The 26,723-nt window shown below is 35.4% G+C and overlaps 1 protein-coding gene across 1 annotated transcript; it reads left to right on the forward strand.

Moving 5' to 3' along the window:
• The first annotated feature begins 1,761 nt into the window (after nt 1-1,761).
• Nucleotides 1,762-24,882, forward strand: LOC146148647 (cilia- and flagella-associated protein 100-like). The gene is made up of 12 exons (XM_083387309.1): nt 1,762-1,853; nt 7,531-7,715; nt 11,848-12,031; nt 12,105-12,336; nt 12,963-13,074; nt 13,140-13,250; nt 14,036-14,108; nt 14,454-14,623; nt 18,501-18,652; nt 19,301-19,483; nt 21,961-22,210; nt 23,754-24,882. The coding sequence occupies exons 1-12, from the start codon at nt 1,808-1,810 to the stop codon at nt 23,865-23,867; spliced, it is 1,812 nt and encodes a 603-aa protein (XP_083243435.1). The 5' UTR covers nt 1,762-1,807; the 3' UTR covers nt 23,868-24,882.
• The last annotated feature ends 1,841 nt before the right edge of the window (nt 24,883-26,723 follow it).

A 26,723-nucleotide genomic window follows, 5' to 3' on the forward strand; every position in this document is an offset into this window, starting at 1 on the left:
TTGTTATTTACCGTACTGTGTTTCTTGTGCGTGTGCTAAAAGTCTGCTAAAGTCTTTCTGGCGTGTTTCCTGCATCCTGCTCTTTAACTGGCTAGTTTTAATCCCCAACGCAGTCCCTTTTACTGCAACGTTAGTTGTATCCGAATTCTACAAAACCACAGTCAACAATGCACGCCTTACTGGCAACACATGTTTTTACTGCGCTGTAAGCTCTTTTATTGAAAGCGAAATATGCTAAATTATGTGAATGTACAATAAATCTATAAGCGATCTGACAATATGCTCTTTAAATTACAATGGCAGTTTGTTTTAGTTTCGATTTAGTGGAGTCAGATAGCACGGTGGTCATGTCTTACCTGTCGAAACATACACATTAAAGCGTTTTAATGGAAATTTTCATATTTTTCTCTTTTAAGAAAAATAAATTTCCGACCTGGTAGTAGTATGGCCGGCGGCCGCTCAGCTGATCGTCTGTTACATTTCAACATATTATCTGTGACGTCATGAAATTTCAGCCAATAGGAAGCGTTCCAATAATTCTGGATTGGAACCTCACAATGGGCGTTTAAGTATCTACTGTAGCGGTGCTCTATGTCGCACACTTTATTGCACCGAACCGGACGTTTTGCCTTTTTCTTTTTGTTCTCTTCCGTTGCATTGCTTGTATAATTGTCTGCTCTTTTTCACTGAACACGAACCGGAAGCAACACAGAAAGCGTCTCGCTTCACTACCCCCTTTTACTTTAACTTGTCTTTAGTTTTTACCGGCATTCATGCGTAACATTATGCAAACGACATAAACCACCCACCCGATCCGTTAGAAATCAGTGCATTTCTAAGCAAAAAGGTCTACGACAATCAGGGCATCCAATGGCAGAAAAGTCTAGACTTTTAGACCTTGAGGTCCTGGCAATGCACTGATTTGGACCTTTAGGTAAACTCCCGGCGTAGATAAATTAAAAATATTCATTAAAAGTTCAGAAAAGATAACAAAAAGTATGCGATAGGATTAATAACACTTGACCCACCTAAACCCCAACGCTAACCCGAATCCAAACCAAACTGGGGAAAAAAGCCCAAACTCGGATGGGCATAAAATGTTTTTTTTTATTATTACGTCACAAATTGAGGTATTGGGGCCTGAAGCGTTATATATTTGGGTTAGGGCGCTGGATAGCGTTTGGGTTTGGTTGGGTCAAGTATTGTTAAACTTAATCTTCTTATGCACATATGTTAATGCAAATTAGTGCATTGTCCAAGACCTCAAAGCCAAAAAGTCGTACTTTTTGATCCTTTGAATGCACTGATTGTCGTAGACCTTTTTGCTTAGAACTGCACTGATTTCTGACGGATGGGGTGAACCACCTATTTATGGTATTATAGTATCATTGCTTTAGGCGCCGAGCGCATACCAAAAGAATTATTATTTTACAAATGTCATTTCTTTGTCCATATATCGGAAAAAGCCTTAAATCTATTTTGACTGACCCTTACTCGCATGGCTTTAAGTTTAAACTACGGTGATTTTAAAGTATCCAACCATACACTTAACACTCCCTATTTATAATGGCGGATTAAAACATTAGCGTTTGCCATGAATCTCCCGATTAAAATATTATATAAAAATTATTGACACACTGTACGTAAAATATTCAAGACCTTATTTACTATAAATAAAAAAACCAAATAACAAATACACACCAAGTGGCGTGATTTTAAATACCATAGAAACGCTTTAAAAATTGAAGTTTATTTTGTTATTGCGATCATTTGTGCTAGTTTTTAATTACGAATCAGTTTTACAGTAATGTCTATCTCAAGCGACCATTCTCCTGGATCAGCAGTATCATCACGTACGGTTTTCAGCATATAGTTGGATCTATAAATAGTTTTACTATTGTATACTTGTATATGTTCATCTAAAACTGTAAATTAGGTAATAGTGCAATACAACGTATTTTTTGCTCTGAACAATAAAAGGCTTCTGAATTCTGTCCAATCATCTGCCAAGGGATAAAACACGCCCTAATTTATATTTTAATTCTAAAAACAATTTTAATGCTTTTTACAATTTAACTGGCGCTGGTCTAGAATCCTACCACAATTATTAAATCTATGAACAATAATTGGGTTATGGTGCGTAGCGTTTGGGTGTGGGTGAGTCAAGTACTATTATAACAATTATTTAATAATAATACTTGACCCACCCTAACCCAAAACGCTAACTCGATCCCTACCCCAAATAATGTGCATTGTGGTGGGATTCTAGACCAGCACCATTTAACTAGATTATATTAAAGTAGGCTATGGTTGACAAAAAATTCAATTTAACTAGTAATATTGTGTAGCATCAGGTCACATGCTATTCCTTTAGTTTATGTTTGAGCTATCCACATACACTGTTACTCCAGGTTTGAATTTTAACGTATTTACTTGACATCACAAGCTTACAAAACTGTCCTTTAGAATTGCTTGTGTTGTAAAATGTTTATTAGTGTAATGTATTGTGCGCCTTGCTTTTAACTAGTTTCAGATATTGCAATGCAATTCTTGTCCTGGAAAGCGAATTTCTTTACATGCTATATAAGCCACGCTTGTCCAATTTAAATCATTCCAATTTGAGGTGATTGAAAAATGTCGATGAAGTGTCTTTTCCAGGACTATTTAAAACGCTACGGATATAACAGATGCTGTTTGGGTTGTCAAAGAAATAGTCTTCTGTGCAGAAATGGATGCTGCCAACAACTACAGAGCAGCTGTAAGACTTCCTCCCAGTTAAAGACAAATAAAGGTAGATTTTTCAGTGTTACCAGTGCAGGAAATTTGGACACAAAGCATCAGCTTAGCGTTTCAAAAACCCCAGGTTTTATTTTTGCAAGCGCAAAGGACATCTGCAAGTAGTGTGCTGTACGAAGGCACAGATGTGGAGCATGAGGTTCAACTGTGGAAAGTATGGCAAATGCAAGTTTTTTTCAACCTTTTAAAAGTGCACCCCGAAAAATATCTGAAATGCACCCGAAATATGTAAAACGCTTGTGCGGCGTACGTTTACAGTGCAATGTGTGCAATACAGAGTGCACCGGAAATTTATAAGTGCACTCAAGGTGTTTACAGTTGCACCCGCAAGATCTCGTTGAAATCTGTCATACTTTCCAGACTGGATGAGATTACCTGCTAGCATTGATGACAAGGCTGTTCCAAAGCTGGTTGTGTCCAGGTTGGAAAGTAGGCTTGCACGGGCGATTTATCGATAGATAGCTGCGCATTTCATGTAAAATCAACATAAAATGCGGTCAGCCGCGAAACATTGCTCAAACATACAAATTTTTTTTTACAAATAACGTCATTACAGCCGCAATTTAAAGCTGAAAAATCATTTCCCCTACGCAAAATCCAAAGTTTCCAATCTGGGTTGTGCCTATCAATCATTGATTACAGGTGGTTTAAAGTGGAACTCAACACCACTGTAGGTGGTAACATTTTGTCAACCCAAGTTTAGAAAAACATTGGCCAGCCAAAACTCAAAGTCACAAATATTGCTTGCCAATCTGCTTCTTCTGGTCATCCTTGAGTATTGTTGGCTTTCTGTTGTTTGAAGGTTCATTCTGTGAACTTGAATACAAGAGACTCCATTAAAGAGCTGAAAGCTTTCAACAACATTATATACGGAAGAGTAAGTTAAAGTATGTATCTCACATTAGAATGCAAGAAGAATTTCAAGAGGGATGTAAGAGAATTTGCATGAATTTCCCTAGTTTGTTTCAAAAGGAATAAAAGACCATAAAGGAGCCGAATTAGAAGTACAAACCTGTATCACAAGTCAAGGTCAATTCCATTTGCAATGCTTGATTACTTGAATCAAAGCTACAAAGCATGGATATGGGTGTATGGATGCCAGGACTACCGGCGGTCCCAGTGAGAAAATCACCCTAATCAGGCCATACATCCAGTAGAGTTTGTGTATGTAGCGACTTTTGAGTAACTGTAATCCCCAACTTGACACACATTGTCAGCAGCTGCCGCTAACCATCCCATTGATCTGACGCAGCAACTGTGAAAAGGCCACTGTATTACCAAGATAGATCTGGTTAATGCATACAATCAGCCTGTATTTCTAGCTGACATCCTGGTCAGCGATTCTTTGAAAGAACAGCCTGTGCAAAATTTGTGTTGTTTGCTTCAACATCTAGATTAATGGTTTTTAACCTTTGTTAACATTCTAGCCACATTTTAACAGTAGATTTTAAAACTAGCCGCAAAAAGATTAAGTAGTTTAATTAGGTAACACAAAAATAAGTTGTAAGTAATACGTTCAAACACATCAAGGCAATGTGCCTTTTTATCTACTTGAATTTGAAAAATATTCTCCTTCTATTTACACTAAAACATCCTTTATGTTTCTGCTGAAGAAGGTGAGCTTTTTTTAATATACTGTATTGACATCGTGGGTGTTATAGCGGTCTTAGGATTATTGGTAAATTGGTAAATTTTGTCACTAAGTTATGTCATTAAACTATTAATATTAAAAACAGTTCTCAAGAAAATTCGGTGCTGCAAATATCCGGTTTGAACCCCAGTCTAATGCGAAAAGCACAAAAAAAAAAGAGATTTGAATCTCACTCAATATAATGGCATCTACTATCGTCCAATTTAAAATAAAATGCACTTCATAAAGTTTTTGAATCTACACTACACAATATGGCGGTGTGCACTGTGCATTTGGGCAGAATAGTTTCCCCTTAATCATGCAAAAACATACTAATAATGAAAATATGTTAATTTTGTTTGCATTTACCTAGCGAAAAGTCGGTAAAAATATAGTCTGGGGTATGAAAAACCACTAAAGGAATAGTTAAGACCCGCAGTTGAGAACCACTGGTCTAGATGAAATAGGTCTCTGTTGCTGGTTGGAGAAATGCAAATTTGCAAAAAAATAGTTGAATGCCTCATTCATATCCTTATGCAGTCTAGTGTTGCTAAAATAAGCACAGTCAATGATGTCATAAACATACCAGCGCCTGAAAATGTTTCTAGGCTTTATTTTTCAGCGCGCAGTGCACTTTTACAACAAGTTTCTTAGTCCTTGTTTTTCAACGCTGTAGAGCCATAATATACGCTGACAAAAAATGCTTCTATTTTTTGAGGTGGGGAAAGACATGGAAAGATAGTTTTGTTTGACGGAAGCATCTTCTCTCATCTAACAATGTACTTAATCTTACACATTTCTATTCCACTCATGTGATGCTTTGAGCGTACCAATTTGTGAGGTGTTATTTAATCGTTTTGCAGAAGGAAGTGAGAGGCCCATAGCAAATGTATCTAAAAAGCTAATGGACTGCCAGAGAAGGCATTTCCAGATTTAGAAAAACGTTTGGGCAATTCTGTTGGCTATTTACAAGTTTCTTGTTCGATCAAAAACCCTCATTGTTTATATTTATATCAAATAAGTTGGTTCCAACACTCGCAGCAAATCGTTTGGCTAAATGGGCTTTACCCCTCAACCAGTTTAGCTATGATATATAATGCAGGAAACCGACATAAGCAATGCTGACACATTTAGTCATCTACCCGCTGGCTATGATTTTTTTATTGATTCTGTGGAAACACACAGATACAGACATTTTGTGTGTGATTACTACTTTAAGGAATCAAGTTAAGCCCACTGACATAATGGCCAAAGATAATATTCTGTCTAAAGTAATGAGATATACCCAAGAAGGGTGACAAAATAGCTAAATAGATGTTAGAAATCTTCTGTACCGCTACAACCAGATTGCAGATCTACCTTACATAAGTCATGGATTTATATTGTATATTGTATGGTTGTAGGGTTGTAATACCTGCTAGAACTTTAACCCAACCACCTCAAGTTATTAGTCGAGAACAGCAGTTTACTGCCCCAACATGACAAGGAGATCAAGGACATTTGACACAATGGCACAATTTTGTGGACAAAAAGCTTTGTTACATTCATTGGTTTTATACCAAAAAAACGTTGGTCCCTATTGCATGTGGATTCTGCCATACATTTTATGCGTTACAATTGGTTGGTAATAATTGACACCTACTTCAGGTAATCACGCGTCCACTCTATGCAATCCATTACAGCCTAAGCTGCAGACGATCTGTTTGGAAAGGATTTTTCTTACTTTCGATATGCAGACAAAATAGAAACTGATAATGCCCCAACATTTACCTCTATGATTAATTTTCATCTTACTGGTGCTCTGCATCAGGCAAATAAAGCAGCTGAACACCTTGTTCAGACTTTCAACCAAGCACTGAGAAATGTCTAAAACAAGAAGTTGTTCAACGCTGACTGGTAATGGCTATACCACAAGCCAACTCCACAATAATCGGCAAACACAAACAAAGATTGATGCCTCTTCTTTTTTTCTCCTCCACGTATAAGGAAAACTTTTAAGGCAACCTTCAAACAGAAAATCTCAACAGCCTTACAGTGCAAAAGATGCCTACATAGTTGGAATGCCATTCTATGCTTTACATTATGGTTCTCAGAAAATCAAGCACTGTGCTGGGTTTCGGCTATAGTGATGGAAACCCATGACATCTGTTCTGTTTTAGTTAAAGTGTTACCACAGGGACAATTGTGGTACCGCCAAATTGATTGCAGCATTGTTTCCAATTATAACAAATATCAATTTAAACCAAATGAACGCACATTTTAGAAGGCATGATTTGTAGAACCGTATATGTACATAATATTGGTGCAAGTTATGAGCAGATCCCACTTTTAAATCTAAAAATAGTGCAGGTCCCCTCGCACACAAGACAAAACTTTGACAGAAGTCTACCTATACTTACTATTTGTCGAAATGCGCTCTGTGTGCTTTATCACAACATAAATATCATGTAGCAAAGTTAATTAGTAAAAACTTGGTACTAACACAGTGCCTAGAAAACTTAAAGTTTAAGAGGCCATACCCTTTTTTGTATCGAATATAAAACAATGTAAAAACTTTTCGCGCTTTGAGCTATAAATCTTTTTGCTTTGAATTGTAAACACTTTTTGTGCTTTGAGCGTACTTTAACCACTTATGTTTGTGACTCTGTGTTAAGAAAATGTATTCAGTTCAAAGGCGCTATGCATACAATCGTATGTTGCGCTGTGTGACCCATAACCTCCGCAAACAATTTCATAAAGTTAGACTTTATAAATGCTGTTATTTTGCATTAAAAACTAGCTAATACATCATGTAACAGTGTCAGAGTAAGAAAACCCGCAGGTTGCACTACTGCATTCCACTTATGTATTTGTTAATGTCCCAAAAGTTTTCACCTTAAGAAAAACTCTTTAATCACTATTTTCCTTGTTAATTGCCTTGTTTGTCACCCAAACATGGCAAGGTTTCAATTGCAAAATTGTTTTTCTGAAGAATTATTTACTGGAAAAACAATTTTACTATTGAAAGAATGCCTGGCAGCAACAACATAGTCATGGCAATGTTAATACATTCCTTAGGCAAACAGCTGTCAAAGGAGTAAGTGTGTGTTTTTATTTATTTTTAGGAGGGGCAGTTTCAAGACAGTCTGGAAGAGTAACTTTTCCACAATCAGGAAAATCGTTGTCATCTATAAAATCAGCCCTGAATAATGCTGATATTCCTGAGGATAATGAAGCAAACCCATTTAAAGTTCCTCCAGACCAGGATATTTTTATGCTGAGAGACAGGGAAAGACAGCAGAAAAAAGAGGTCAAATTATATTTTAAGTAATTATTTATTTTAAACATCTTGGTTTTAAGGTTGAAACAATTGAGGTATGGTATATTACAAAACAATGTTTTATTTACATTGATTCAAAATTGAATTAAACTTTGGCCTTTTCAGGTATGTGCCTATTTATTTTCAGTCCCATAAGATAATATTCTTCTCACTCCCATACTTAAGTTATGTATTACATCATTTTCAGTAAAATAATTGTTCGTTTAAATTATTCTACATCTCATGAATTAGTTATTACCTTACTGTGGAAAATTAGCATATTTTTTGTGTAATGTTGGTCATGGTTTATGAAATACACAGTGCCTGTGCTCGGTAGACTGATATAACATTTTGGGCTGATACTTTGTGATAACCAATAAACCAAAATGATAAGTTTTATATATATACCAAGATTTGTCAATGTTATATATATTGCAAATTTTATCTTACATTTTATTTCCTTGTTAAATAAACAACTCTCATTATGCCTGTTGAATTTGACGCTAAACCGTTTCTTATCGCGCAACCCTTTGGTAATTGCCCTGTGCCTTGCACCCCTCAACGATATTAAATAAATATAATAACAAAAGAAATTCAGTATCTTTTGACTATGGATCAGTGAGGCTACATAAAAATACCAAAAATGTTCTTAATCGCGCAAATCAAAATTATGTTTATTTGGCTTGAATTGGATAAACTTTAATTAAGGAGACAAGGAATAATGGGCACACAAAAACATGCTCTCTACTCAAATTATTTGCTTTTATTTGACTCCGCAGTTGTACAGCTACACAGAAACCATGTAAAAGTGTTGCCAAAGCGCAAAATTTCAACATTGCATTAGTCATGCTTTAAAAGATTTGACAACACATAACGCAATGGCCATTAGGGTGGAGTGAAAAAAATAAAAATCACTAATTTAAAAAAAGTCCCCTCTCAATAGTTGCCTTTGGTCCTAAAACTAAGTTTAAAAATGTATTTTGGAAGTTGCCTTGAATACTCGGGTGACAACCCTGACGCAAAGGTCATGTAGGGGTCAAATCCCATAAAAATGCCATAACTCTTTAACCTGTGGTGCTAGAGAGTTAGTTTTGATGCCAAAAGAAGCAGAATGTGCACTTTCCTATCTGTCCTAAAAGAACTATTTGCCCTAATTTCATTAGATATATGGTTATTTTCATAAAATGTCATTTTTGGTTCAAATATGAATAGGACATAGGATTATGCACAGTTTTACATCACAATAACATATTCACAACACAATAAATCAGCATAATGAGTATAAAATATCTCTAACCAATGAAACATACATTTGAGAGGTTTTAGATGAAGCACCAGCACAGGATGGTAACAGCAAACAAATACAAAATTGGGTTTCATAATATTAAATTAGCGTAGACGTTCTGCCAGTTTTATGCAGGGAGAAAATGGCATCAGCATGAGGACCTAAGATTGGAATTGATTTTTGGTATTGTATCCAGGGCTGGGGAGCCACCGTAAAATAGCATTAGCTCCCGCTCCAGCTCCGGAGCCATCAGGCACTTATTAAATGGATCCGGCTCCAGCTCCGGAGTAGTAAAACTCATATCCTTTGGCTCCGGCTCCAGCTCCGGAGCCATCAAACACACACCGCAATGACTCCGGCTCCAGCTCCGGTGCCACCAGTCACTTATTCAATGGCAAGTTTTAAAAATTGCTTTTGGCTAACTAACGTTGGAGATGGAACAAAATATAATTTCTTAGCTTTAGCACCACAAATTGAAAAATGGCTCCAGCTCCACAAAAATAATAAAAAGGGCTCCGGGTCCAGCTCCAGCTCCACAAAAATAATAAAAATGGCTCCCGCTCCAGTTCCACAAAAGTAATAAAAATGGCTCTGGCTCCAGAGAAAATGCTTAGCTCCGTGCTCCAGCTCCGGCTCCCCAGCCCTGATTGTATCGCTTCATCAGTTTTCGTGACCGAATCTTTAGCCTGGTCAGGCCGTCACGTCTTTCGAAGCCAGCTATTGCTAATTAAGATTCGGTTACAAGCTTGAAAACTTTTTCATGCTAAATCTTACTACAAACTTGTGGACTTAAATTCTGACCAAACCAATGAACCACCAGCAATTCGACACCTGACCAACCTTGATGTTGAAAAAATCAGAGAAGAAAGGCTCATTATGTGCCACCCATGCCACAATCAAGCTGTGGAGCGCCACATAAACTTGTTACCGAAGCTTCATCAGCAGTAGCTGGCTTCGACAGACGTGACGGCCTGACCAGGCTAAAGATTCGTTCACGAAAACTGATGAAGCGATAAAATACCAAAAATCAATTCCAATATCTTAGGTCCTCATGCTGATGCCATTTTCTCCCTGCATAAAACTGGCAGAACGTCTACGCCGGTCATGTTCAAATGGCGGATCGCGATCCGGTTCCGGATCTTTTCAGCGTTTTGTGCGGATCTTCTAATGTAGACTTAAAAAACAAACTTTCCACAGTGTTTTTATGTGAACCAATTGTCAGTGTTAATGAATTTTGCAAAAAATCAGCATAGAAAGAAACTCCCAAATGCTAATCTTTGTATGCGTTTGAGGATATCAGTCAGCAACAGAAAATCCAAATTCGATGCTATTGTAAGACATAAAATGTCTGAAACAGGGGTTGGCAACCTACGACCAGCGGGCCGGATGCGCCCCGCCAATTAAATTCATTCGACCCGCCGCCTCTTTGACAAACTAGATACGAGTCCATTTCAAATACTTTTTGACTATTTTAACTACGTAAGTGCGAAAAAATTTCCAGCTTCGCGCGAATCATCTCTCTACGAGTCTACGCCCGGTTTGTTTTCGTTTTGATGCGGTCTTTTGAACTAGATCAGCGCTTCGTTACCGTTAAAGGAAAACTTATTCAAAAATATTGGACATATGTATTTTTTAACATTTTGTATTTCTGGCAATGCAATAAAAACTTGAAAGAAATTTAAAAGAAATGCAGGTATACCTAAAAAAAATCGCGACAATCGGCGGTAAAAACTTAAATTATATCAGTTCAAATTACCTGAAATAAACGGCAGAATTAAATTTGAATCCCATCTGGATTTGAATCCAAGGATTCAATATTCTACTTTGAACATCCCTAATTATCATACCAACAGCAATTCATGTTTTTGAATTACATATCAGTAAGACAACAGAAAAAGAGTTAAGTCCAAATGTGAGTGAAAAAAATTGAGTTTATTTGGTTGAATCAGCTAAACTATAGTTCAGGAGCCTAGGAATTTCGCATTGGCACACAACAAATTGCTTGTGTTCGATATATTGATTTTTATCAAGCTTTTGAGAAACATGTTGTGAGGGCATTGCCTCACAGAAACCAAGTAACAATGTCACCCTAAGTGTAAACATTAAATATTGTGGTAATTGTGTTTCAGAAGGTGTAACAACACATAATACAACTCCTATTTAAAAAAACATGGATTCACCCAAAAAAGTCTGAGTCCCCTTGTTGCTATCCTGCTGTTGTATATAAAATATGTATGAAAAAGTTGGAAAAGGGAATAACTTTTAACAAGTTAGCAAAACTGTAATTGATAGGGCGTTATACTTTTGGTGATTGGTGTATTTTAATACACAAAAAACAAGCAATGCACTCACATAGACTTTGTGCAAATAAAACCATTGAAATCACAACAGAAAAGTTAAATAGTTAACTATTGAAGTAGCCCACCCCTACAAATACTTCTTTCACCATTTTTCACATTGAGAAATATGAAATATGTCGAAATCCGTTTGAACTAATCATCTAAAAATGTATAACAGCCACAATACAACTTGATTTTACAAGAAATAAAAAAATACTTAGCATTTTTGGTGGATTTAAAAAAGAAATTCCTCAAAAAATTGTTCTTATTTGTGAATAACATAATTTTAAAGGATCTTATTTATAACATTGGCAATGAGTAAGCATTGTTTTGCTTAATTCCTAAAAATAGATATTCAGTTTACATGGCTATTAATTACATTTTTTTTCAGTAAATGTTGAGGAAATTTATCTGCCACAGCTTTTATTTTGTCAAACCATTACATTCCTTTTTTCAAATATATTACACCTTTATTTAATGTCCTGTTATTTTTATGCAGGAAAGAGAAAATCAAAGGAGATTAAGAGTACATGAAAAGACAACTTATGCATCACGGGTCAATGCTAAAACTTCCTCTATGAGACGGGCAGCTCTTGGGCCAGAAGAAAACAAAGACAGCGAAGAAAGAACTGCAGAATTTGAGCTTAAAGATGATCCAGGATGGACATTGGCTGTAACAAGAGGTACAAAGCCTATATTTTGAAAAGTGATTAAAATGGGTTGTTTGATTACAAATATTTTATTTTTATACTACAGATAGAAATGTTGAAAAAGAAGACCTTGCGGAATATGTGGGGAAAAAACGTGAAATGTTTCTTGTGCAATATTCCTTGAGAGTAAAACGTGATGAAATGAAAAAGTTGGAGGAGTTAGCTGCTGCAGAAGAAAGAAAATTGGAACGGGCTGAGCATTACTTGGAGGAAGATGCTGCCATGTTTGATGAGTTCCTAAAGGAAAATGACAAAAACAGTGTTGAAGCCATAAAAATGTGATTTGTTTTTATGTTTTTTTTCATAATTTTTGCAACAGAACAGTAGAAGGCAAAAGGTAAACAGAGCATAAATATTCGGACCACCTAAAAGGACTGGAACTACATATGTTAATACATCTACAGTTTTACAGCTTCGGAATGCAGCCTGTGGTGAGATTTGAACTCACAACCTTCAGTTAAAGGCCAATGCTCTACCAAAGAGTTACTTAGCGAAATGGCATGTGAGAACCATTTTCTTTGTTCTAAATAAGGACAATGAGAACACACAAAATTTGGAAAGGCTCAGATTATTAATTTTCTTTTTCATGGGCTAGTCTTTTCTAGTGTACAAAACTTTTTTTATGTGGTTTCAAACAATTTTGAAGTTTTTTGTTTTGAATAATAACTAAAAAAACAAAAAAAGTTTTTAGTACAAGTCTGATGTCATTAAATGCCACAACTGCTTAACAATAATTATTAAAAATGTAACTGTAAGTCCCATCTATTGTCAATGTAATAACACTTTGGATTGCTGTTAAAATACTGCCAGATTTTTAAACACTTTTCTAACATAAAACTGCTAGTTTGTTTATTATAATTACCAATTTATATGAGCAATACCAAATTTTTTGTTCTGTTTTTAGAGCAGAGTCTGAAACAAAAGCTAAATTGGAAAAAGTTACGGAAATAAAAAAAAACAATGCAATTATGATGGCAATTAAAAGCGACATTTCCAAGCATGAAGAAACTCTAAAAGTTGGTGGTACACACTTAAAAACTAATTATATTTAGTTTATAATGAATGTGATTTTGACACGCAGGAATACATGCTGTACAAAGAGTTTCTTGAAAAATTAACTCCAATTGAATGGAAGGAAGAAAGAAAAAAAGCAATGTTACAAAAAAGAAAAGAGAAAATTGAAACTCGACAGGTGGATAAAAAATTCCTTACATGACAATGAAGTTGTAATGATTAATGGTATGCAGTATGCAATAGTGCTGTGGTGGTCTTCTTGCTGTTCTGCTAAGCCTTCAAGCAAGTTTATTAATTTTTACACTTGCAGCCCACTAACAAGGTTTAGGAAATTTGGTGGCACACCTGGAAAAATATCCAGAAAAATAAACCCTTCTAAAAAACAGCAAAGATAAATTTTATATTGTAAAACTGAGGCAACAATAATTAGGGCAAAATTGTCCAACTTTTTAAAAGATACTCTTTAAATGATATTGTCTGAGGTCCAAGCATATGAATATAGTGTTTTCAAAGTACCATTTTAAAACTTTAATTACTATTAATATGTAGGTTCAACACACTTATCATTTGAAAATTGTGTTTGTATTAAAATTGTTTTAAATTGTGACTATAGTCAAACATAAAATAATGTTAAACAAAGGGTCATTGATTGATTTAAGTTAGACTCCTTAAGGCTCCAAGTTGTATTTGTGAAAAAATAACCATAATATTTTATAACAAAATTAAAGCAATGTTAAAAAATTATATTCCTTAAAAAATCTGACATCCATAGATATATTTTTTGTGGCATAGCATCTACTTTAGCCCCAAATTGATTGTTGACACTGTATTAACATCACAACACCAGAAGGTGCTAATTAAGCCCCCTTAAGCCGCCTACATTTTGCTGCAAAAAATAAATGACTACCTTATAACTTAATTTTATATTTACTACTTTATTATGCATTTGTTTGATGTTTTTAGGTGCCACAACGTACAGTCGGTTCAGCAACAGACAAAAAATCCATTAGTTCAACAGCATCTGTGGGGAAAAAAGGTAAATTTGTTTGTAAGTATTTCAACAATGTATCATTTATGACCATTTTTATCTGTATGCCTTAGTTAGTTTTATATATTTTATTAGAGATAAAATGTTATTTAGGTTTATCTTTTTTGGAAAATGTAGGCACCCAAGAATAAAACAACAACAAAATTTTAAACAAATATATTTTTGCATCAACATTTAATATAAATAAAACGGTTTGTTTTACAATAATAACTAATATTTATTACACTTGTAGCCTAAAGTATTTCAGGATACATTAAATTTATTTTACATCAGTTCTACACCATTTAAATTAATATACCTTGTATATATACTGAAAGTGATTACTTCTATTAGAATTAGAGAGTCGTGGTTCCAGTCGTACAACTTCGAATACCCGAATTCGGAGTAGTGTGTTGAAGAGTGCCACAACACGTAAATCAATGTTATCAACACCAAAAAGTGGTACAGACTCTGAAAGTGTTAGATCCGCTGAAGTTTCTTTTGTAGAAGATGAGAGTGATGAGGTACCTACATTTCCTTTTGTACTTTAGTTTCATGTCTGTAATCTACTATATGTTAAGTTTATAAAACTTAATGTGTACGAAATACTTTGTGACTGAATGGATTTTTTTTTAAGTTTTATTATGATATTTACCAATAATAAATATTTGATGAAATGTAGCAACAATTAATTAGGACTGCAATCATGGAATATAATGTGTTCTGTGCATACTTTCAAAACACTAGGATAGTTTTTAGCAAAAATTAGGTATTTTGATTGATTTAGGTGATATGTCAAGATGATGCTAAAATCTAAACTATGGCTGGGTTTCATTTTGGTTTTTAAAAAATTATTATAAATTAGGTTAATTTTAGTGCCAGGATATGTAAGACGCTTTTGGGCTTTTCTCACAGCAAGTGAAGTTACAGTATAATTGAACCCGAAGAAGAACCCTACAAATCACCTTTTTTCCCTTTATATATAGCTACTAGACAAAATGTCCAGCGTTGCCCAGGTTAAATCCAGTATATACCAGTTTTGTTCAAACTGGTGAAGAAAAAAAAAGGATTACTATCCCGGCAATGTAAATTAATCAACACTGTAATAAACACGATAATTCGCGCAAAATCTATAAATTTGCTAGATTGAATTTTTCGATTAAACTTAATGTACCGGTAAGAATCCGTTAGGCTGTGGGCTCTCAGTCACTGTTGCATATTCCGTTTTAACATGTCCGTGTAAATTTTTTGGCCTCTCGTTATCCATTGTGGTAATTAATACGTAACCTGAAAGTTATTTTATTAAAAGCGTAACAATCGTAACATCTTCGTGAGAGGGCTAAATAACAGTGGTGGATCCAGATGGGAACTGGATTTTTTACCATGTAAATGCAAAACTGTTTCGCACAAATCTCACGTCATCCCTGAATTAAAAAAAAAATAAAAAAAAATAAGCCACACTCTGAAAAATCCTAAATACGCCCTGCTAATTAATGCGAAAATATTGCTTATATCATTTTTAATTATGACTAAACGTTGCCCTACATACTGCTACAGGTTCCGTATTTCGCGGTGATCGGGAAGCATGTAGCCTACTTTGTACAACAGGCAATGTGCTGACTTTACCTTGACTGTTTGCCGCTAATTGTGTGTTAAATGCTAAATGCTTCCCCACAGTTAGTAACAACTTATAAAATTACGGTCCGTTTTAACTCTCTCTCTCTCTGGGTGAACCTCCTTGGTCTTCCGGCAAGGCTCCTTTATCGCTATTCGCTTTTTAGAATGCAATAAACTAAACAACCAAATAGGCAAAAAATAGACGGCATTCAAACTCATTTCCCCAAATGGTATTTTTTTTAATAATTTTTACACGTTGGTGGAAACGTACACCTTGCAGTCCTTGCTCTTTGCTTGTAGCTCATAATTTTTTAAAAGTAATTCGAAATGGCCGTGCACAAAGTACAGTTCTCCACAAGTGTTACAACCCAGTTTTTGTAATGCGCAAACCAGGATGAACAAGTGCTTTGTAATCATGTGATTTGTAGTCTTACTTAAAAAGTTTCTCACAACCTGGCTATAGGCAATATAACCTTTTTTTCTTGAATCAGATTTTGATATGTTCCTTGTCATCAAATATTCCTGCTTTAATTTTTTTATGATTCAGTTTGGCATTTTTTTTTTTGTTCATAACTAGTCTTTTTAAAGTTGTTAAAACGTCGGAAACAAGAAGATTTTCCTATTATTTTATCCAACGTTTCGAGGGTGTCTTACGCAGTGCGATGTATTCATTTTCTGATGAAGGCGTTCTGTATAGGAAGTCGAAACGTTAAAAAAAATAATAAAAAAAATACCGGAAAAGCTTCTTGTTTGGATACCATACCTGTCAGCAACAGCATATATAGGTTACTTCTGTGACGAATTAGTAGTTCGTACATAGATGAAATAGTTGCGGTCCTGTTTCTTTTTTGCTGACTTTTCGAAATCTAGGCGTCACGTGTCCTTTTGAACTGAAAGTTTAACCCAAACAAATGCTAATTTATAAATTCATTATACGCATTTGTGCGCATGTGTTCGCTAGAGAACAACGGGTGTTTTAGGATTAATTATGTTACACCTGACGTAACCTTATCCCTGAAAAATTTCCTATTCAAACAAAATAAAAATCCTGGATCCGCACTGTTTTAATGGCAAACATAGGGAAAAGAAATGGAAACTGAGCAAAAATTTAGGGTTCGATGAAAGCTTGCAGAATAACACAGGGATTCGACATCAGGGTAGCAAAGGTTAAGAACCTCTGGTCTAGGAATCTTAGATCTATTTTAGTTCCTTATTTTACATCCTAAACTTTTACCAGCAAAAACCGGCTGCACCGATCAAAGACTTGATGATAATTATGTCAAGGCAAGTTGTCTTCCAAGCAACATGGTGTTCACTTAAATAATCTGAATCACAATGCTTTCACTGTGGAATTTTATTGGTAAGCGAGCGGCCACCTTAACGATAGAAATCCCGTTGTGTGTCGGGCGCGAGCCGTCGTCCTAAAATGTCGTAAAACGCTTATTTTGTGCGCACGTTATCATATTCTATCGATTGGTAAAACACAACGCGACAAGTACAATAAAGTGGTGTTTAATCGACAGCAACGTCAAGGCGTATTCTGGTTTATAAATTTGTAATGTCTTCTAGCGTTAGACAACCCGCTGCTACGGCCAGTAATCGACAAGGTGTCCGATAACAAAGACTATCGGTCTGTTTACGACTTTACGTAATCTGCATTTTCTGTTAAGAATCATAATAACGAGCTTTCATTTTATACAGTAATAATAAATTTTCCACAAAATGGAATAAGGCCAAACATTGCCCAGAAAGATGATAATTAAGAGGCATGTATTGCAACCATTGCGATTTTTTTAACAAAAATGGAGAAATTACGGTTAAGAGTACATGGTCAGAAAGAAAAATCTTAACGTCAAAGCGGTTACGTTACGAGGCTATTTAACTAAAAATGTTCTTATGAAAGAATTACCCAAACCAATGACTGAGATAACATTGGAAAGCCAAAAAACGAAAGCATCACAAGCATAACACGGGGGTTGTATGAGTGTTGACATTGTAAAGTTTGTCGTCATTTTAAAATACACAACAATATCACTTATATATGTGGATTAAGCGTGGCTAGGTTTACACGTGTTGCCTTTATAAAGAGCAACACTTGGGTTAAACTAAAAACATTTACACACTGAACTCACCGTTTGGTGTGAAACTCGTGCAAGCCAGATGGCATCACAGATAAGGCTCTTATGCAGCATTGCACTGTGTTACCCGATTTTTTTCTCCCGAAAACTTTGCTTTTGAGTTGTTGTTATGCACAATTAATCACAACCACCGCCATATCTTTCAGAATAGCGCTGAAGATAAATGGCTAAAAATCTTCGTGCAAGTAGCCTATCAATATTCAAAACATGATTTTATGAATAAAACCAGGTTTTATTTCACATTGTTTTATTTTCCGTATTGCTAGTTTGCAACTAAAATTGCTGTTAAGAAAAATGTTTTTCTAGGGTCACGCAGATACGCGCTAATTTGGTGTGAATTTTTTTTTAAGTTTGACGGTTTAGGCCTCTTCACAACTGTGGTTAAATTGTTTCCGTTTTTTATGTGACGTGCTCATAGGAGGTAAACCAATAACTGTATTTAGCTTACGGTACAAACTTTAGCCTAGATGACTATTCGTATATAATTTCTGATAATTTTTTTTTCTGATAACATTAATCTCATTAAAATAAATTAGTTGTAAAGGTATATTTTTTCTGATAAAATTTAGGTACATTGACGAATTTTTTTGTTATTTTTGTTCTGAAAGGGTATATTTAGTAAACACAAATCAATCTTTATTGCTAGGAGCCGGAGTTATATTTCTCTGATCCAAATCATTTGCTGAATATTTTCCAAGAGTTGGAAGAACACAACCTTTCATTGATCACAAACAGTCAGGAAACAGAGGAGGCAATGGAAGAACTCAAGCATACAATTGTTCTTACCAAAGAAAAGATGTTAGTATCGCGATGTCATTAAATTGTACTTGGCATTTATTGTAGACAATCCTTGTACTCTTCATAGTTGTAACTAGGTTAGCCACTTTATTATTTCCACTGTAAAATCGCTAGAAAAACTAGCCCACAGTGACACATAAACTCACAGCTAATGATGGGTTGTCGCTTAATAACTGTGTTCCGCAGCCTCATTGGTTTTGCAGGAGCGTAGAAATAGGCATCGCAGCCAATTACGTCTCCTTGTAGGTTGACTTCAGATCGGACAAATAACTGGAAACCCATTTCAATTATTTTTTTGTAAGTTTAGGGGTCTAAAAGGGGTCTCGATCCTTCCGGGGTAGCGCAACGTACGTGTTTTAGGTTTTGCGAGTAAGGCTACATCAATTTCACACAAAGTGTTACTATACATTTATACTTTTACAACATACTATATATGTAAATCTCCAGTCTAAAGCAAATAAAATTCCTATCAGAGTGGGACGTTGACCAAACATTGTTGAGATTTTCGTCTTGTATAACTAAAATGGTCGCGAATGTTTTAATTTATTTAAATGGGTCGCACACAAATTTTTGGGAAGCCCAACTTTAAGTAGTCAAATAATTTAATGTTGTGGCAGAGAACTTATATAAGTGCAACTAAAAACGCAGGAATCGTGAAACAGACATGCTCAAGTCTCAAATTAGCATGCTCAAGTCAACCATCCGCAGAGAAGAGGAAAAAGCTGACGACCTTGATCTCAAGTGTAAGATGTTCTCTTATGGGGAATTCAAAGCAGAAGATCAAGAGAAAATGCTTCGACAGTTAAATAGAAAAGTTGAAGAAGTGTATAGGTAAGTCCTTTAGTATATTTCTGAGCACGTTTTCGATTTTGGTCGGGTAGACTAACTGTATGCAACGTGAAGTACCTACTTTCAGAATTTGACTAAAATGGTTATGTTTTATCTACCCCGGGTTGTATTCTTAATTTTCGCTCCAGGCAGGTGACGACCCCAGTCGTTAAAAGAGTCATTTCAAACTTGATTGATAGCCATACGGCGAAATTTTATATATCTGTAAAATCATTTTGTTTAAACAAATTCAGGTTAATTTCGCAAATTATCGCGCGTATTGCAGATGTAATTAATTTACATATCCGGTACAACTACATTAGTCCTTACCTAAACTGCCATGATCTGACAGGTTTAGGTTTTATTCCGTCATAGCTAGTATTTCGCATTTAGTTTTAATATGTATTTGGTCGTAATACCGTGGGGCTTTCCATGTAGGTCTTTTTACATTTGGTTTGTCAAATTTTGGCCTTATCACATTGATGTTCCTCCAGTTTCAAAGTGAGACGAAATACAATTGCAATCACGAATTAGAGGCGAAAGTGCAAAGCCGGAAAATATATAAATGTATCCATAACATTTCTGCAACGGCACTTACTATACGAGGGACTTACATTTAAACCAAGCATTATGAAAAAACATGTGAATAACGATTTATCGGTTATTTGTATTTCATGGCACAATATTGCTCATCATGCAAGCAAACACTGTGACTACGGTGCAGCCAGACCTCCCCAGCTTTGAACATCTACGCAAGTATTTGCTCACTGTTCGTATAGACCAGTGGTTCTCAAACTTTTTGTAAAAAATGACACAACGGTTCCCCAGATTTTTTTTTAATTGCTCACGGTCCCCACAAATACTGTAAACACAAAATAACACGTTGATCTTAATGGTATCAATGAGACGGGTGCACTTGCTTCTTTGCTATCAGCTCGGCAATGTTAACTTCTAATGAATGATTTTATTTGAGTGAAGCAATCACGAACAGTTTTAAACCGTGACCGTACACTGTACCGGCTGCCCTACAGCGTTAGCGCAGCAAGCTGTAAAAACGTAATTCTGACTAACACAACGCATCACTATGACGTCATAATGGACAATTCAACTCAAAGCGTGCAATAAAGTGAATGAACAACTAATGAGCTTGGTTTGGAAAAGTAAGTTGCCTGAAAATTTTATTGCACAAAAAATTATCTTCTTCAGGAGCACCGTGCTGATTTTTTGTTAGGTGCTTCGCAATTGTCTCGCGGACCCCAGTTTGAGAACCACTGGTATAGACAAACGTTTGCTTGCAGAAATGTGATGCTGTCTACATGTTATCACCTTATTTCGGGTTTTTATATTTTTTTACTCTACCTTTGATATGGTGAAGCGCATTTGTTCTAGTCTCACATTACACTCCAGCAACAACCGAAATTATAATGACATCAATGCAAAAATTAAAGAAAATTAGGATTAACGCCAAAATTAGACTAACCAAAAGGACATACCTAAATAAGACCTCAAAAATTGGTTCAAGCAGCGGACCAGTTTTCGTTTATTTAGTTAAACATGCAAAACTTTTAGTTAAAAAGGATACATAACGAATTACACATTGTTTGCACGAATTTTGAGGGCCAATCACTTCACAGCTGCAAATCCGCAGACAAAAACACATGATAGGTTAAAGGAGGGGCAAATAAATACACTCTTGTTTAAAAAGACGGTACTCACTATGCAAAGGCCAAGTTGCAAAAAATTATAGATTCGTCCCAACCGTCTCTCTGGCGCTTCCCTGTTGTCACACAGAAACGGGTAACAAGAATATTTTCGGGAAACCGGGTAACTTTTATCTTTATCTAAGTCAGTGTTCGCGCATAGAGCAACGTTATTGCAATTAAATGGTAAGTACGAAAATATAGTATTGAGGGGCTATGTTTACTTTGGATTCGCAAGGAAGTCTATTGGTGAGTGATTCCCGAGTCTGACGTGCGCATGTGCACTACCGAATTCGATACCAATAAAACTGCAAAATGTAAATTGTAAAGGTGGAATGACATATTGTAAAATATTTTTAACCAAGTATTGTGGATGGATGAGTTATATGACACCCCTATAGGTGGGGGGCTGTATACCCACCTTACTTTAGTTACTGGAATGCATGCTGTAGAATTGGAGCCGAGCTCAGGACTCGACGGAATTCTTAATTTTCACATTCCGTTATTTTTTCGGATGTAGTCGGACAAGAGTTGTTTTTAAACGACTCCGCAGCCCTGCTATGCTATTAACCAAATGTTTAGGGCTCAAGTCGAAGTGAACTTTTAAAAACAGCCAGTTATATAGGTTGAAGTGCTATAAAGTAAATTTGATGGACCGATGATAACAGCTGGTTTGGCATACAAACCACGAATAAGTTATAACCAGTGTTTAGAGTTAATATTTTCGTATTGAACACATGCAAAACAATCCTTTTCTAACTTTATCGAATTGTTTTTCAGGGTCTGTATTGGTGACAACGAAGCGAATATCAACACGTTGCAAATGCTTACAACTATAGAAAACAAGCTTGAAGAATTGTTTGAAAATATCGAGGTGATGCCTCCAGAGCTTGTTGAAGCGGCAGAGAAGGCGAAAGAGAAAGAAAGAAGAATGCGACTTCGGGAAGAAAAACTTGCAGCTCAACGTGCTCATCAAGAGGAAAGGGTTCGCAAGGCCTTGGAAAGAGCTAAAGCTGACCCCAAGAAAAAGGTTTGTATTCAGACAGACAGTTCGATTTTTCAAACAGTACATGGGGGCATTAAGGACTCAATGAAACTACCCGACTTACAATCTACAAACGAAGTAACACTTTTGTTTTCCCTAAATTGATTGAAAATAAGTTTTGCTAATACCAATGCATTTTTTTAATTTAATTTTTCTGTGTGACTGTCACACATAAGAGTATACCAATGAGTTGCCAATCCGGTCGGGGGTAGGGGGTAAATTTCACCGTTTTGGTACCAAAGTTGCAATTAACGTAGACAGGTTTATTTTATATAAAATGAACCAAAGTAGACTTTCGGTGGTTCTATTTTTCTCGGGGAGCGCAATGTAAGCAGCCACTGGACGTTTTTTAAAAGAGCTCAACCACGCAGATAATTTCAACATTTTGTTTGAAAGGGTTTTACGCTATTACGGCAATAGCGATAAAGAGGCCACAGCTTGTTAGCTTTTTGGACGTTACATGCTCGTGTCTTCGCATTGTGTATAGCACGCGAGAATAACAGACAAACTTGTTATGTTGTTTAGCCGAACTCCCAATAAATCCATGTTAGCCTTCTATAGCTGTATTTAACTTACCCACAAAATTGTTGTAATTTTCCACTAGCCAGCCAACTGTCGTTTAGAATTGATATAATTTAACGCCAGTCGAATAAATGTGGCTTCCACATAAATGCGACTTCGGTTGATTCTTATCAAGTGCTACTCTTACTGTGGGGAAGCATTAAACCAATTTTAGACACAATCGGCGACAAACAGTGAAGTAGCGACCAGCGCATTGGTTGTTTAACAATAGGCTACATGCTTTCCAATTACCTTGATATGCAATAAACTTAAATTCACGTGGACTTCGCAATTTATCTGCCTTATTGCAGCAAAAATTACTTATAAAACAACAGTTGTTTTTTACCAGTTAGAATTAAACTGGTAAATATTCATTCAACCTGGGCAATTTATTTCATCTATAGTACTTTATATTTGCGTACCCTCGAAAATTGCGAAACAATACCGACACCGTAGACACGATCCGTGCACAAGAGCATTTCAACAATTTGACAAAACGGAAGGCTCAGGTAAAATATTCATGACCACAACTAAAGCTTTGAATTTTAACAGTGGCATCAAGCCACATTAAGGATGCCAGAATATTATTTTTACTCTTTTTAATAAATAAGCTTTGGTATAAATTTACCCGAACGCCAATAATTTGTTGTAGCGGTTAATAAGCTGTTAGTAAGCCTTTTGGGACAAATTTTTGTACGAATATAGTGCAACGAATCAAGAAGGTTTTTTTTTTTTTCTTTTTTCCTTAATTTATCGTTTTTTTATATTTCTGTTGTTTGTAACCTGTCTTTTTTGTTTCTCACTGAAGTATTGTTTCAAATTGTGTAAAAAACCCATTTGTAACTTTTTAAATTAAAAAATAAAGCAATACGTTTATTAAAGCTATATTTAAAATTTTTTTTTTAATTTATTAAAAAAAATTATTATAACCTCAAGGCATTTGCTTAAACCACTGGTGTTGTTGTAGGTTGGAAAAAGGTTAGTGTTTCGATCCGAGCCTCCGCAACGAAAGCAGAAGGACAACAAAAAAAAGGAAGGTCAGGACAAAGAAGAGGAAGAAAGAATGTATTTCTTTACTTAAAACTATCCTGTATTATTTACCTCGGTGGCATTTTACTGAAACGCAACGTGTATGTGAGGTTTCGTGTATATGGATTGCGGACTTGTTTATTAAACCCTATTTTTTATTAGCAAAAATGAGTTGTATGTAGGCCTAATGTTTTACTTCAATACCTTTTCAAGATAAACCTTTTATTGCAACACTATAAGTACCGGTATTGAAGTCATAACAAGAAAAGTCGAACGATGTTTATTAGCGGATATACTACTTAAGCGTTTTTAGTTTTAATAAAAAGTCCTGCAGTTTTTAAACCATTGTAGGCCAAAAATGAAAAAGGAACCTAAGCATTCATGAATATATATCTCAAACCCTCCGCTTCGTAGTTTTGAAATGAGCTTGGTTATCTGTGACAGTTTAAGGCCGAGACATCTTGATTTTGTTGTTTTCAACTCAATTTGATGGTAACTAAAATTGTTTTTTTATGTGCCAAAAATCGCAATTTGCCCTAAATGTGTGTGCCCGTAGTTTTCGTATCACCACAATCTCGTGCCGATCACAATACTAGTTATGGTTGAATAATACATAGGTTAATGCAAGTTTAGGGACTCAGACAATTTACAATGGGCCTTAGTTTATTCTCTACACCAGTAATTCTAAAACCTTTTTTATGGCCACCTAAAGTGTTATCTGTGGTAGCGTTGGCGACCCAAGAGATGATCTTATAGTTATAATCCAACTTTGAAACTTCTACGCTTTAAACTAGTATTCTTTTTTTAAACATGACGCAAACACTGAGCAAAAGTCACAAATATAAAACAAAAACCTTCTGCGTTAAAACGTTGCGATTTCAATAGCTTTTTTCTATACCTGTCCAATTTAATAATCCAAGCAAAATATTACAATTAAAACAAAATTTGACATGAAAAACAACTACATCATATTGTTCTGAAAAAGTAGCAATTATAGTCCAAAAAACAAGAAACTGTTAACCGTTTTAGTTCAATTTAATTACTTTTAATTACGAGGACTTGGGAAGTTTATTTGTAGCACCGGGCATTTTTTACCCTTATGGTTTGCAACTTTATCAGCAAATCCCGCAAATTTATTACAAAGCAAGAATTATCAAGACATGTGATTCTTCACTGAAATTATGTTTTATCTAATTGCATTAGTGTTAAATCCCTTGTAGTAGCCTAAATTATGTATTTAAGGACAAAACAAAACATTCATAGGATATTGATGTGTAGAGTACCGGAATGTATTATGTTTTATCCTTACCATAGCTTTCTATTAATTTTGTTACTACTATAATATTTTATTTGGGATACTGAAATAATTAGTTAATATTTTTTAATAATAGAAGTTGCCAAAACGCTGCAGCTTTGTGTAGGCTAGTTCCCCCCTAAAAAGCAACAGGTATAGCTTCACTGGCATCATAAGTTCGAAATAATAATGTAAACAAACCGATGTAAAATTAATTATGTGATAGGTCTACTTCATGGAAGGTAGTTCATAGGTTATTTGCCTATTGTTAAAGCTAGCACCTCAAGCTATTTTTAATATAAGGATGATATTGAAACATCGTAAAGGTGATAATAAACGGAATATGGAACCGACCACTTTGAAAGAATTAGTTTTTACCACAAAATGCCCTTCTTAGTGAAAGACGTTTTTAAACAATTAGAATATGTGTGCTTACTGCTTTATTGTAAACACCAGTGGTCGCAAACTGTGGGCTGGGAATTATTTTTTCAATAGTTTAGTTTTATTGTAGTTGTCGGCCGCATGATAGCCGTACATTCATTGTAAGCTACTGTATTTTAAAAGTTGGTGTTACTAAGAATTTTTATCTTGGCTCAGGGCCTCTAGGCCCTGGTCCCCCTAAACCAGTGGTTCTCAACCTTTTTTATTTCATGGCTCATTTTCGTTTTACAAGAATTCTGTGGCTTTTTTAAGAAAGGGTATAAAATAGGTTTAGTTTGCACAAACAGAAGCAGGGCATATTTCAAGACAGAGTTTTTATTTAACCGTGCATTAGTGAGATTTTTGCTGCTGAACTTTATCGATCATTTCATCAATTTTTGGAGGGGTTGAAGAGAGTGCACAACAAATAATTTGTATCCCAGAAGAAGCTATTTTGGAAATTTATCTATTTATACTTGCAATGTTAATACTATGTGTAGTAATTCCTGTAGTGACACTGTCACGAAAACAATAATGTGCCCGTTATTTTGGATATACTTTGACGCTTTTCAGCCTGTATGTTCAGAAGTGTTAACTAGCCTACCAGTTTCGCTTTCGCTTAGTTTTCAAGTTGCACATAAACCACTCGATGTTTACCTTGCCATGTTTTATCTCGAGTGTCCTGCTTTAACGCCAGGGTGGCCAGATGCTTGGTTTAGGATTAGGACATTGTTGGTGGGAAATTCGGATATTTTAGGACAAATAATAATTTAGCATGCACCTAGTGCGAGACTAATGGAAATCAATAGAGGTAACTGTTCTTAGTGAGCTGCCAAAATTCCTTACAAATTTACAAAACGGTTTGTCGTTAACAGCATTGCAACAATAAAGCTTTCTGTAAATTCGATTTCCTTTGCCAAAGCCGCAACACCACAATTTTATTACCGGAATTTTGTAGATGTTTTGGAAAAGGTTACGTACGTAAAAAGTTATGACATCACTAAAAGGTAGAAATACTCTGCCTGAAATCTATTGTAAACCTAGCACAAATTTTATTGTAAGTTGGCGTAAATTTCAATTTGAGCGCCCTATACCACACTTGACGCTTTTGTGCTGCACAGAATTGCCGGTACTGTAAAAATACCATCAAATCGCGCGAAGTGCGAACAATTTTTGGATTTACGTGGTTAAAGT

The sequence above is a fragment of the Ascidiella aspersa genome, chromosome 4 (assembly GCF_963924565.1).
Source record: "Ascidiella aspersa chromosome 4, kaAscAspe10.2, whole genome shotgun sequence".
Lineage (NCBI taxonomy): Eukaryota > Metazoa > Chordata > Ascidiacea > Phlebobranchia > Ascidiidae > Ascidiella > Ascidiella aspersa.